The following is a 14839-nucleotide window of genomic DNA, read 5'->3' on the forward strand; positions in this document are numbered from 1 at the left end:
GCGCGCGCAACTCGTCATTTACAGCGTCTCCTACTATATTCACACGGACATAGCCCTGTCATAGTATTGGACCGCATCTCGTTTCAGATCTGGGATCACTGTTCCATGCTGAGGACACACGAAGACCCAGGAGGACCGCCTTCTGCATTTTCCTCGCAAGTGCCTCAACATTTCGTTAAAAAGCAGGGATGCTTTTCGGATTATGAACTAGTGTAATCTTGACACCTCCATGAGCACCGATGATCAGGGCGACTAGCTCAACAGAATATTCTGGTTATAACTGTCGCAACTCCCTTATAAGGTCTTTATACCTCTCTTCTTTGCCATTCTTCTTATCTGTGATGTTCTTGTAGGTTACTGCAATTAATAACGAATGTGGTTCATTTCTCGAAGGAAAATATAACTATTTTAAGCCTCCAGTGCGCGATAGAAACAATTATGGTGAATATCTAGTTCTAGTATATTCGGTACTTCTGGTTTTCAAAAATTGACTCGATTTCCCTAGAAGAATTTGGCGGAGTGGTATCAGGGCTAATGTTGTAAAATGTACAGAGATAGTAATAAAGATCTCTTAGTGCCACATTGTGGCTTTGGATATACGTCGTACTCGCGTGAGTTGGACAACCAGATCGTATGTGCCCTAGGTGCTCAGAGTGTGCATGGAACGCTATGTAGTTATTATCGGGCATGTCTTGGTTTAAAAAGTAGCGACGGTATGCTAAAGCGGAAATTACATTGTTTTGGACACGTCAAAATGAAACCTCCTGTGCCTGACTCTATTGCGAACAATTTTAGAAAAGGAAACGTTAGCTCAAACAGCATCGACTGAGCTTTCACATTTCTGTGGAAGATGCCGTGCATCCTCTTGTCAAAAAGTTGTTTTCCGAAGGCTTTCTACTTTGCTTTCGTGATCCGAGCCTTTAGAAGTTAGTACAGAAGATGGATGATGTTTGATGCATTTGCCCCCCCCCCCCCGACATTAAAGTCAAGGCTACGTTTTTCTGCAGCCTTCTCCGCTGTTTATACAAAAATGGTAAGTTGCCCGTTTCTTCGTGTTTCTTAGCGATTTAAAGAATAGAGTCTCATCAATTTGCGACTATATATTCTGCACCCAGAATGATCCTGTTGTGAACACATTCGATATTCAGTATGTCATGACCACCTTGACGCCTTCAGATATAAAGTCGCGGAACTGACGATTTACGGTGCATGCTTTTTTTTTATGTGCATGGCCGTTCATGATCTGATGCCAAGGGATCTGAGCTCGTCCATTATCCATGAAACCACTCCGGGACAGCAAGCATGTCCGTAGCAGATATTTTGTTTCTGAATGCGGCTCTGTGGTACGCCAAGGTATGTATAGTTCTCTCCGGCGCTAAGGTATCGTATATCGCTTTTGTCGACGAGCTTAGCGTTCCTGGGAGCGCTAGTAATTTATCCTTGCTTGAAATGAATATTGGCGCATTTTTTTTATTCCAAACACTTCAAATTTCCCAAGTACTTTTCTTGACAATACGCAGAGCCAGATTCAGTTGCGCTGCATTTCCGGCATAGATCCTGATATCCTCTATCTAAAATATATGAGTAACCTTATGCTTTCGACAGCAAGGTTTTCCGCAGAAGTACCCTTGAGAAGTAGCATGAGAATGAGGCAGAATATGAGACTGGTCATGTTATTGCTTTGAAAGATGACTGTCTGCTGTTAGTTGCCAACGGATGTTTTCTATGTGATACAGTAAATCGGGTTTTCCAAAGAAGCATCTATAGGTATATGGTGAAAATGCGGGCATAATACTTTTTTCACCTCATCCGTAATGAAATATGGGCATTCCTCCTCAGATTCTATGAAGTCTGCACCGCTCTTTAAGCTACTTGTGTTCTCTGTGTGTTTATTCACTGGATGCTGTACTTGTAGACTTTTGTCCAAATTTCCTCGACCCTCTCTGGTTTAGGAGGGTGGTCCACAGTAACTGAATGGTTTCAGAAGAGTCGACACAGTAGGTCAGAGAAAAACTGCTGATTATCTCTGACGCGGGTATGGCTTGGGGTTACGAACCAGTGGTAGTTTCGCACCTCTTAGAACATCGAGCATAAGGACAATTATTTTAACCGATTATTTTGGATACATTCACTGCATTTCCATTTTAATTTCGTGATGCCTCTCCTACTTCTCCTTGGCAGTAAATATAATTGGTTTCTCGAATTCCTGGAGAATGATGTGAGGGTTTTTCGTTTTGGACAATTGACTTGATCTCCCTCGGAGCGTTCGATAGAATAGGGTCGAATTTAAGACTGTAAGAGCGACAAAGATGGCACTAAAGCACTCACAGGATTGCATTAGTCTGTAGAGGTACGTTGTTACCAGGTGAGTGGAGCACCTGGATAGTATGTTTTGTAGGTACTCAGTGTGTCTTTGACATGCTTGTGGATGATCTGAGGAAAGCAAAAGATTACTTCTTCGACAAGACCTGATCTTCTACATTTCTGTGAAAGTTTCCGTGCATTTTATTATCGAGGAGTTGTTGGCCAAGGGTCTCGGCTGCCTGCTCCACGGCTTTGTAAAGTAACGATTTTTAGAAGAGGTTCTCTCCCATTCGCAACTTCTATTTTCTTTTGTTCTATAATACCCAAATGTTAAAAATACATTGATAATAGTAAAAGTAACAATTTTCTTCCTCATTTCACATACTACTTTCATCAAGCAGAAATCACATTATTTAAGATTTTCAGGGTGATTGCCGAAAAGTTGACCCTTTTTGACAATGCGATTTAAAAAGTAAAAACAATTGTCAAAGTGGCCAAAACATAATTTATATTCAAGTCTAACCTACTTAATTAGAGAGTATCAAAATATATAACTAAGGGAATGTATTTGTGATGGGTATGCATTTTAAAAAGGAATAGCTCCAACCTGTAGGCCTTGTTACGTGATATACGGCCATGAAAATTAATAAGAATTTTCCAACAAAATTTAAGCATGTAAAAATATCGAAATATGAGTATTTTAACGATTTATCTATCAAGAAAAGGACAAAGGTAAAATTAACGCGAATAACGAGAGATTTCTGCACATAATATGCGAGAAAACATTGAAAGAAAAAGTGAGTAACGAGATACTCCTGAAAAAATGCGTTGCAGAAGAGACACTATTTGATACATGGGATAGAAATTGGTTAAGATGTTTCGGATGTTCTGAGGAATGACAGATGAAGGACTAATGAAACAAGTGTATCAAGGTAAAGTAAATAGCAGTGTACCCAGATAGAAACCGCGGAAAGAATCGTTAGAATATGTGAATGAAACCATAATTAAAAGAGACATAAGAAGCCACAGAAACACGAGAGCCTGCATAAAAAATGCATGGATTTGAAGGAAGCTAGAGAAGTATGTCAGGACAGAAAAGTAGGGCGGCAAATGGTTAATAAAAAGAATTTCAGTAGAGTGAATGACGCTTGAAACAAAAGACCTTGGATATTAATGGACCTAAGTGTGAAACCTCACATGACTACTTTGTGAGGCTCTTCACTTGATGTGATTACTAGAGATATTGACCCCCCTTCCCACATTACTCCCTTTCCCACCGAGTGAGTCATCTCTACCCCGCAAGGGAAATGGCTTAATGTTAAAATAATAATAATATTTGAATCTTATCTTCAGTATTTCAAAATATTTACTCATTTTATAGAAGGATAGATTATTATGGAGAATGAAATGAAATTAAAAAAAATGTTATGCTAAAATAATGACCATTACGGAACGATGGCGCGCGCGTGACTACCCGATTGCCTGACTGATCGTTCTCACTAAATCAAAAATTTAATAGGTTCCAATCTTTAATCCTGAGCATTTTAAATAATGTTTGTATAGTGAAAGCGCGTTGCCTAATTTTTTTTTTTTCAGTACTCTCGCTGAGGAACACTCAGGAAGAGGAACCACCTGATCCTCAGCTAATGAGGCTAGACAATATGTTAATAGCAGAAGGTGTAGCAGGACCAGAAAAAGGTGGAGGAGCTGGTGCTGCAGCCTCAGCCTCCGCGGCTGCAGCCGCAGGACCTCCGGGACAGCCGGACAACGCCATTGAGCACTCAGATTACCGTGCTAAGCTTGCGCAAATCAGACAAATCTATCACCAGGAGTTAGAGAAATATGAACAGGTGAGCTATTTTTTCGTTAAATACAAGAAAGTAAATGCATGTATGCCTTTCAATTAAAAGTTCCGATACATTGGCATTTCAGTCATAGACCAAAGGGTACCATATATTTTAATGGTTACTTTTCTACTGAATGTAGATTATTTGATTAAAATTGTAAGACAATACGATTACATTGCTTTAAGTTTTGTACGGGACATGATATATTATTTCGAGAAGACATTTTTTGAAAAATATGAATTTACCAGAACTTTGCGCGGAGAATGCCAATTCCCATCGAACAATTCAAGCCCTACAGAATAACATTCGGGCTTAAAGTTTATTGAATAGAGTCATCGAAAATTTCGACCATCGGATGCAGACCTGTAAAAAGAGCAGTGGTGGGCACGTGAATGATTTCATTTTTCATTACTGAATGGCATGAAAGCACCTTTCATTCTTGCTAAACTTTTTCGACTTCACCTCGGAAAAAGTGTACTTTTTTCTCAATTTAGAAACTCACGAACAGATACCCCGCCCGTTTATTATAAAATAAAGTATTTATAAAAATAACTATTATTCTGATAATAAAAATTTTTATAACAATTTTATACAAGTATTTATAAAAGCATCTATAAAAAGTGAGTTAATGTTTTCCGGATGCAATATTGAATATATCTAACTATTCGCCTAAAGCAATTATCATTCTAAATTATTAAAATAAATATTTAAAAATAAATGTTTCAAAGGTTTAACGTCACTCAATCCATTTACCATTTACCCTTTACTCCTCGAGTCTCAGCAACGTTAAAATTGGAGCACTTAACAAAAAATCACTCATGAATTTTCTTCAGCTTTGAGGGCGCATAACGTCACACCATGTGTTGCAAGCCGTAAGGCGCTACATGTTTGGTTAAAAAAATCGACATTTCCGGTTGGTATTCTTTCACTTTTTAATGATTTGTTATGAATTATTAAATAAACAAAGTTTAAGTTTAATCATACATTTGAATTTTTTGGGAGTCAAAGTTTATAAAAGACTTAACTATTAGGTAAATGAAATTTGTGCGGCTGTCCATATGCCGGGGACTTTATGGAAGGTTTTTATGAAATATACACCAGATAAAGTAAAATAACCGTGATTTAGCCTAACAGGTTGAAAGGTGATAACGCTTTGCAGCAAATGAACCTACATTCACCTAATTTGTTCTATGCAGTAATAAGTAATTCACGGTCCGTTAAGCTGGCAGGACCACATCGCAAAAATGGATTGAAAACCTATAGGGAATTTAGGGCTTAAAGTTAAGATAGCAGAACCGCACATAGTAAAAAACTAATTTTTCAAAATTTCTTTGCTCTATAATTTAGGGCTTATTTAACGCTCACTTCATGCCGTATTAACTTTTCAACTTTTCGAAAAAACCTGTGGTCATGTTAGCTTAACGTTAACCTAGCAGGACCACACAGAGAAAAAAAACTACTTAGGCATTATTTCTTTCCACAATAATTTAGGGCTCTGGCAATATGATAATAAAAAATTGTAAAAAATTGTTTAAACAATTTTTGTTTAAATAATTCTGGTAAAAATGAACTAAACAAATTTCTTCTTCTACCCTATGTTAAGCCTCACTTAGGGCTCCATGAATATGCTGTTTGAATTGAACAAAAAATTGTTTAAACAATTATTGTTTAAATAAATTTACCACAAAAAATTATTTTCTTTTCGTTTCTCTTGCATAGTTTTAGGCTCATTTAAGGCTCCTGAAATATCAACTGAAAGTCTTGTGGTATTTTCTTTGCCCTTTTTTTTGTTATAGAGGGTGATTTTTTTAACTTGAAACTTTCAAATATCTTAAAAAATAGCCACTCTATGAAAAAATGTAATGAATCAAAATTTAATCACTCTGAGGAGTACATACGCTGATGTTAAAATCGGTACCCCTACACCGCCCCCTGGGGGTGGGGGTGTTTAAAAGTTTGAAATCTTAAATGATATTTGAAACTTTCAAGTTTAAAAAATCATCCTTTATATGATGTTGTGCTACCTTGACATTATAGAAAATACGTGAAGAAAACCTTAAAATCCATTTTTACTCCTCGCATAATTTAGGGTTTATTGAGGACTAATTTGGGCCCGTAGTATTAAATTTTGGGCTCTAGTATTTTTTGAAAAAATAGTGTTTGCTATAGCTTAAAGATAAGTTGGTTCAAGATTGCTATAAAACGTAATAAAAATGATTTTACAGAAAACTCACGTTATAGAATAATTTAGGGCTCATTCAGGGTTCTAGGAATATGATCATTAAACATTTAAAAAAAGTTTAAACAATTTTTGCTTAAACAAATTCACAAAAAAATATTTTCTCTTCTCTTGCATAAGTTCAGGCTCCTTTAAGGCTTCTGTTGTATCATCGACCGAAGGTCGCGCGATATTTCCTTTCCTCCTTTTTTTTTGTTATATATGGTGTTGTGCCACTTTAACCTTATAAAAACTATATGAACAAAACCATAATACCAATTTTTACTCCTCGCATAATTTAGGGCTCATTCAGGACTAATTTGGGCCAGTGGTCCCAAATTTTGGGCTCTTTTATTTTTTGTAAAAAATCGTGTTTGCAATAGTTTAACAATAAGTTAGTTCAAGATTGATGTAAAACGTAATAAAAATGATTTTACAGAAAATTCACCTCATAGAATAATTTAGGGCTAATTTAGGGCTCTGTGAATATAATAATTAAACATTTAAAAAATGTTTAAACAATTTTTGATCTATTTTTACAAAAAATACTAGAACCAAAATTAGGGAATACCGGCCCAAATTAGTCCTAAAGGAGCCCTGAATTAGGCGATAAGTAAAAATGGATTTTATGGTTTTCTTCACGTATTTTTTATAACGTTAAGGTGGCACGACACCATATATAACAAAAAAAAGGGTTAAGGAAATATCGCACGACCTTGGGCCGATGATATTTTAGGAGCCTTAAATGAGCCTGAAATTTTTCAACAGAAACGAAAATTAAATTTTTTTTGTGTGGAAAAGTTGTTTAAACAATTATTGTTTACGCCATTTTTTGTTAAATTTAAATATCATATTCATGGAGCCCTAAGTGAGCCTTTAGTGTGATCCTGCTAGGTTAACGTTAAGCTAGCATGACTAGAGGTTTTTTCTAAAAATTGCGGAACATTAAATTTGACAATAAGGCATGAAGTGAGCCCTAAATGTGCCTAAATTATAGAGCAAAGACATTTTTTAAAATTATTTTGTCCTAATTTTATTCTAATCGAAAAATATAATTGGGATAGTTTTGAAATATATTTCATTTCTAGTAAAAGTTAAGATTGAAAATTCTTAATTTATCAGAAAAATAGTTTGTACTGGTTTTCGAAGATTTTCAAAATGTTGAAACGCATTTAAGTTTTTAAATTTCATAGAAATTAAAAATACCACTAGGATAATTTGCAAGTGTATTTTTTACGTACCAGACTTTAACAAAAATGTATCGAGTTCGTTAAAACGTTTTGTTTTAAATTTTGAAAATGATCTATTTGAGTTTTGATGTAATCGGATAATTTTGATAGGCCTCCGAGAGAACTTTTATTAAAATGGTTTAAAAAGTCTCCGTGTTACGAATATCTTTTATTATTTTTTCCAAATCCTGGTCAGTTTTTGTTTAAACAATTTTTAAAAAGAATTTAATTATTTATTAACAAAAAGAATGGTAAAAGAATTTTTCGCATCCCTAAGCAACAATGTCACTTTTTACTTTTGCAATTTTTTCATACGATGAACCGTTTACAATTCACAGCGTTAGTAAAAAATGTTATTTTTAAAACAATGTTGACATATTTTCAAAATTGTACCTCAGAATGCATTGATCAGAAAAATGTTAAGCCTATACCGATGATAGATCTTTTGAAAGCGAGGGCCTTCTCACGAAGAAATATAGATATCTTAAAGCTATGAATGTGGCAGTCTCGATCGAATTCGCATAGAAAGTACTAAGATTTATTTGAGATTGTTGGGATTGCCCAGATTTTCAAAACTTTTCGAGATCGGGACTTTCGAGGAGAAATCGGACTTGGGTAAGCTATAATTTCGGATGGAGGCTTTTGGATGGAGTCGACCGTATGTCGTCTCACCGAGGCAGCGTGTGCATCCCGAACGTGTGAATACTTTTTGGTGTGAATGCTCCACGCTTGGCGAAAGATTTCCAAGAATTCCTCAGAGTTCTCCTAAGATTTCCAGCGCAGAAATCTGAGATTTCTCAGTGACTAACCCCTCGCTTGAAAGCAAAAAAAATTCTTCCGATCGAATAAAAACTTTTGTGGGCAATTTTATCTGAAAATATTGCGAAAAATATGATTTATGTGGAATTTCTAGATTCGTAAAAGAATAAGCTAGAGATGTTTTTTTATCAAATTTGAATGAATGTTGATTATATTAAAAATTTGCTTGATCGTAATTACCTTACTTTAAAGACTAAGTTCTCGATTTGTAACCTTGATTTCAGATAAAAAAAAACCCTATGTGGAAAAGTTAGTTGGGGTCAGACTGGGCCCCAACCAGATTGTCCAATTAATAGTTGGGGGCCCAATTGCGCAGCCCAAAAAATTCCACGTTGAGGTAACAAGCTGTTATCCTGCGATCAGAGTACTCCTACTCTACACCAGTGCAGGATAAACGAATGCGCTATTAGTTGGGCTATATTTTTATACCCAATTAATGAAGAAAACAGCACGATAATATAATTCATAGAGTTGAAAATAATAAATAATACAAATTTGTTATTGTTTTTTTTTTAATTTCGTGCTTATTTATGACTTAAGGACTTCTAGCATTCTCTTATTCCTTTTGAACTTCATTTGAGTCTTCCAACTGTCAGCTCATTCCTAAAAGCATCTGACGGGGTGTTTTCTGCAATATATTTGGTTTAGTACAAATACTCAACTGAGTATGAGAAACAGCGCAAGGCGACCACTTATTTTGTTTATTTCAACTTCAAATTAGAAGGAACTTGGTAAAAATAACCTCATTTTACGAAAGGTTAAACAGTCTCGACTGCAAAAAAAATGGCGTTTGCGACTGCTTTAGTACAGACGGCAGTGGCTGTCTGCGGCGTTGCGGCACGCGCAGCCGCGTACGTTAACCAATACAGGTGGGGGTTTCAAAATTAGAAAATGCTAAGTTTAAAAATAATCCTTATGTAATGTTGTTTCCCTTGCACATGTTATTGTACTCTACTGATATCTTTGTCGCTTTTAGGAAATTTCGATTTTAATTTAGAGCTTCCCTACCGATAGAATTCTCTGAGTATTCCTCAGCGAAATAGCCTGGCCCATTTGAGACTATAAGCAGAGTTGATTTGAAACGATTTATTCTCTGAGATAGTCTGAGAGATTTGGGTCCTTTTCAAGATCCGTTTAGTGGTCCGTTTAAGAGTGGTGCGACGGTAATATAATGTTCCTTTTGTATTCGTCACGTACCGGGCGGGCAGAGTTATTTACAGTAGTTGGCCATCGCTAACCTGACTCTCCCTTTTTAGATTTCTCTTCAAATTATCAACACTTTTTTTAATGGATGAATTTTCTCATTATACTTATTTATAATTATAACTTATATGCTAATATACTATTTTCTAGTTGAATTAAAAAATGTTTTTTTTTTGCGTATCTTATTCCATTTACGAGAAACGTATTAATTCCAAATTTTAAGCATTTAAAAAAAGTTAGATATCTGAAATCCTCGAAACCCGTAGATTCCGAATTATTATGTTTTAGGCTGTTAACTATGAAATTTAAACAAATCTACTTCTAAAATTTAATCCGAAAGCTGAACAAAGGACCCTTGAGTGTCGGCTACTCTATTGATATAGCCCCTCTGCTTGTTATTTATGATCGAATTCTTATTTCAATTTCAGCCTCTCTGCTTTTTATTTATGATCGTATTTCTATTTCAATTTCGGAAAGGACATTATAAAGCCTTTAAAACATTTAAAAGAACTACCTGGACCTTTGAATATATGTTCCTGAGTGGCTGCGGAGAATTTCTCTGAGCTTCTCTGACCCTAGAGAATCTTTAGAATATACTCAGAGATTTCTTTCGGTAGGGTAATTCATTTAGTATGTAAATTTATAGTTTAAGAATTACTTGCATATATATAAATGAAATATGAGTGCTATATTCTGATTGAATCGCTGACTATTTTTTCACTAGTGTATATAATTTATCATTCGCACGGCATTTTTCATAAGAAATATGCCGAGTTATACTTATTTGAAAACAGATGCAGTTAACAACAACTTTACCGATGTAAATACCAGCTGACCACAGTCGACATTTTATTTCCGCACTGCCCTCTATCGATATAATTGGGGTTACATTTTGGAGCCAGACTTGTTAGCTCCGATAACCCGAGTAAAATTCTTTAACTTGAGTTCGACTTGGTTTATGTATTGAGCTCGTCTCCAAGACATCGATGTCTGACTGCTTCTCAAAGGTTAGTCGAGATCTAGGCGTTCGTCTTACTTTTATGGCCACGGCAAGTGAAACTGCGTTTACTTGTCTCAAGTCGAGGCTTGTCTTGGCTGAGATGATCGGCGTAAACTTGCCTCAAGAGCAGGGGGGTGCTTCCACTGTACTGCCCAATGCAAAAAATGTGTCACGAGAGTTGAAAACAGCCGTGCGGTGGCGCTAGTAGTAACTTTGTTCTACAAAACCATGCCGTACCATAAAAAAATGCATACAAATTACAAAATAAATATGAAAAACCCTTTAAAATAATTTTTTCTTCTTAGTGTAGAGTCAGGTAGTAAATGAGACTTATGTACTCACGTATTATTTTCTTTAATATAGGAAAAAGCGGCATAATTGACACAATTGAAAAAAACAAAAAAATTGCATAGATATTCAGAACTTATAGAAAATAATTTAAAAATAAATAACAGAATACACAAATAAATGAAAAAAAATGCCAAAAATATGTATTATTATCAAATTATAAAATTTTCCAAATTTCAAATAACGACAAGACATTTTAATTGACAAAAAATAAAATCTCGAATTTAAAAATATCCAAAACTAAAATTCACCGGCTTCAAGACCAATTTGTAAAGTAAACGAATTGTTCAATTCCCACAAATATTTTAATTCTCGAAATTTCGAACTGCTGAACATATTTAATTGATTATTAATTTATGAGCTATTAATATCATTATAAATAAGTCAAACAATTTAATTAATCACTAATTAATAATTTATTAATTATTTTCGGCAAATTTTAAATTTCGTTAAACTTAAATTTCAGGAATAGAAATATTTATGCGAATTTAACAGTTCATTTATTTTGTAATTCGGCAATTTCTTTTTCTTACTAATTTATGATTTTGTTATTCATTTTTTCGTTATTTTGTTTTAGTCCCGGATATTCAACACTTTTAAATATAGTGATAAAGAAGTATTTTTTTATAATGACTTTTTAAAATATAATGCTACTATAAAATAAATAAAATCATTATATCTTTAGATGATAAACAAGGTATATGATAAATCCTAAAATATTTTTTTCTATTACAATGAAATAACGAATTACTAAAAGTGATATTTTTTAAATCAAGTAGACTTTGTAACAAAGCTAAAATATTTTAAAATTTGTATGTCAAATTTTAAAGAAAGCCCATTAAGAGGGCTGGAGACATGAGCTTTTGTAAGTTCATCGTTGCACTCTATTGTCTTTGAAATTACAATGAAAAATATGACTTATATGGTATTTCTGCATTAAGAAAAGAATGCTCTATGTCTATAGTGTTTTGAAATTGCAATAAACATTTATTAAATTAACAATAAGCTTAGTCAAACTTACTCTACATTTGAAGACTAATTTCTCGGCTCGTAATGATTATTTCACATATTTACAACATTAATAACATCTATTGACTTTTCATCTACAAATGAACGTACCTATCTAAACAATTTTTCTTAAATAAATATGAAAAAAAACAGAGTTTAACGAAGTATGAAAAAAAACAGAGTTTAACGAAGTTTCTGCATGGAGTAAATTTAAGGCCAGTAACTACCGATCCTAGCGGCCAAATATTACGGAGATCTTTAAGCACGCCTACGCTGTTGTACCAGAGATGAGGTGACTCACTGCACTGCATGGCCCCTTACCTCACCCCGGACAGCAGCATGGTCCTAAGCCCCGAAGGTCACAATGCCTACGCTGTGCTTCACATCTGGCACCAATCTCAAGAAAACCTTCTTAGGTTCATTTCGGACACCCTACTACGAAACAATATTTCATCATTTTTCTTTTTTTCTTTTAAAAATGTCTTCGAAATATGTCATCCCTATACTGGCAATGTATTTATAAATTGACATTGAAAATTAAGTTTTTGAATTTCTCACAAATTTGAACGCAACTAGGGCTTGCGCTTGTCGGATCTCGCTCTTCCCGCTTGGTTACTTAATTTTGCATTTGCAATGCTTGAATGAACATTTATTAAACAAACCTTTTTTAGATCCCAGTATTTGAATGCATCTTTACATTCTGAATTTTCTACGTAATTAAGTGTATATAGTTAAAAATTAAATTGCTTAAAGCTCTGCAGGCTGTCAGGTACACATTCTTATCGTGACAATAAAAAGCTACAATCCTTCCATCGGACATTTTTCTCTAACTCGCTGTGTTATATTGAAAATTGTATGCATCTCGCCTCTTTTGGCATAATATGTATATTTGTGATTTATGTATATCAATTTCAAAAAATAAATTAAAAACGAAGAGTTCTTTCAAAATGTGGTTTAAATAAATCATGCAGGAGTTTTAAACGTTGAAATTCCTCCACAAAATGTTTCCCGTATTTGGCGTCGCTTGGTTCAAAATTTGAACTTTCGATTTTTTTCATAATATTTTCGATGATCAAGTCTTATTTAACATGCTTTCAAACCTTTTAATTATCTATCGTCGTTTGTATTCTAATTTGATTCTGTTTTCACGTTATCGTGTTTACAGACGGATGGACGGTTTCTCTAAACATGGAGGTCTGTTCAAAAACTACGGTGTCAAATTTTATGAAATTCCAATACTTTCTCAATCATAAATTATGAGAAAGTAATAAATAATACTGCACAAGTTAAGTTGGGTAGTCATAGATTGGGAAAACCGGGAATTATAGCCCGAATTTTCAAACACCAAGAAGTATCCTAAAGTTTAGAGGAAAAACGGGCATTTTCCAGATTCATTTTTTACTTTTGTGGAACATTTTATCTAAAGTTTCCTAAAAAGCCATCTTTTTTGAGAAGTTCAGAATTAATCTCTTTTGTTTAAAAATGTAACTATTTTGTTGAACATTATTCTGTTTTCTACAGAAACGTTCATCTTTTGAATCAAAAACTCGATTTTTAGTTTGAAAATTTTTATTATTAAATTTCGCGTTAAGTATTGATCTCTTTTGTTTAAAGGTTCAACCAATTAGTTGAATTTGCAAACAAAAGAGAATAATTCTTAACCCAGAATTTGATAGTAAAAATTTTCAAATTCAAACTCGAGTTTTTAATTTAAAAGATGAAACCTTCTTTTGAAAATGGAATAATGTTTAACAAAATAGTTAAATTTTTTAACAACAAGTTAAATTTTAATCTACCAAGCTGAATTGTATACTAAAAAAAAGGCATTTTAAATCAAATACATGAACTTTGCACAAAAGAAATTTATTTTCCTCGAAGTCTAATTTTCTAGACAAAAAATTAATGTTTAATTATAGTTAAATTTTCGACAAAAAAGATTAATTTTCGTGTAGTTAAAAAAAAATTACACAAAATACTACAAAATAGTTAAATTTTCAGAAAACAAGTTTTTTCAACTAAATTGATGAATCATCAACGAAAAAGACTAGATTTTTAACAAAGTAGTTGCACTTTGAATCAGAAAAGTTGAAAAAAATCGTTAAAATTCTTTGAAATTGCTTTAAATTATTGAAATTAATTGAAAATTCCTTGGGATGTTTTAAAACATCTTAAAATATTTAAAATCTTCAAAAAAATTTCAAATCTCTTGAAAATCCCTTTACATAAAAAAAAACCAGAAATATTTCAAATCTTTTACAATCTCATACTACATTATTTAAATCAATTGAAAATTCCTTGAAAAACATACCTTGAATTTTTTTAAAGATTTTAAAAATACTTATTTAAAATTCTTTAAAATTCCTGTTAATTTTAAAAATAAATCGAGAATTTCTTAACATTTGTACAAACTTCCTTAAATATTTAATATCCTTTAAAATCTTTTGAAAGCTTTTGAAATTTCTCAAAACTCTTGAAAATTCCTTGTAGTCTATTAAAATATCCTAAAATATATCAAATCCTTTAAAATCTCGTATTAAATTACTGTAGTCAATTGAAAATTCATTGGAATCTTTTTAAATCTTTTGAAATCTCTTGAAATTTTTTAAAGCTTCAGATTGAAATTTAGAAAACAGAAAAATTCCAAAAAGGTTAAATATTGAAATGTTGGTAGATTAGAGTTTTGAAAATGGGATCAATAAAGATTCAAAGCTTTCAAAATTTAATTTTCATAAATTCTCAATGATGAAATATGAATAATTTTCAATTTGATGGGATTCAAGTCTTCAAAATTTGAATTGTAAACTTGGAAATTTATTTAAAAACAATTAGTAATCATAAATAAATTCAAAGCATTCAAAATTCA

The 14839-nt window shown here is 33.1% G+C and overlaps 1 protein-coding gene across 7 annotated transcripts in view; it reads left to right on the forward strand.

Annotated features, from left to right (window-relative positions):
• LOC117179462 (homeobox protein extradenticle) overlaps window positions 1-14839 on the forward strand; it is a 374818-nt gene that overhangs the window by 162848 nt on the left and 197131 nt on the right. For all 7 annotated transcript variants that reach the window (XM_033371300.1, XM_033371301.1, XM_033371302.1 and 4 more), the window contains exon 3: window positions 3901-4154. In XM_033371300.1, the coding sequence (XP_033227191.1) occupies window positions 3901-4154 (254 nt within the window). The remainder of the gene's footprint in view (window positions 1-3900; window positions 4155-14839) is intronic.

The sequence above is a fragment of the Belonocnema kinseyi genome, chromosome 9 (genome assembly GCF_010883055.1).
Source record: "Belonocnema kinseyi isolate 2016_QV_RU_SX_M_011 chromosome 9, B_treatae_v1, whole genome shotgun sequence".
In the NCBI taxonomy this organism is placed as follows: Eukaryota; Metazoa; Arthropoda; class Insecta; order Hymenoptera; family Cynipidae; genus Belonocnema; species Belonocnema kinseyi.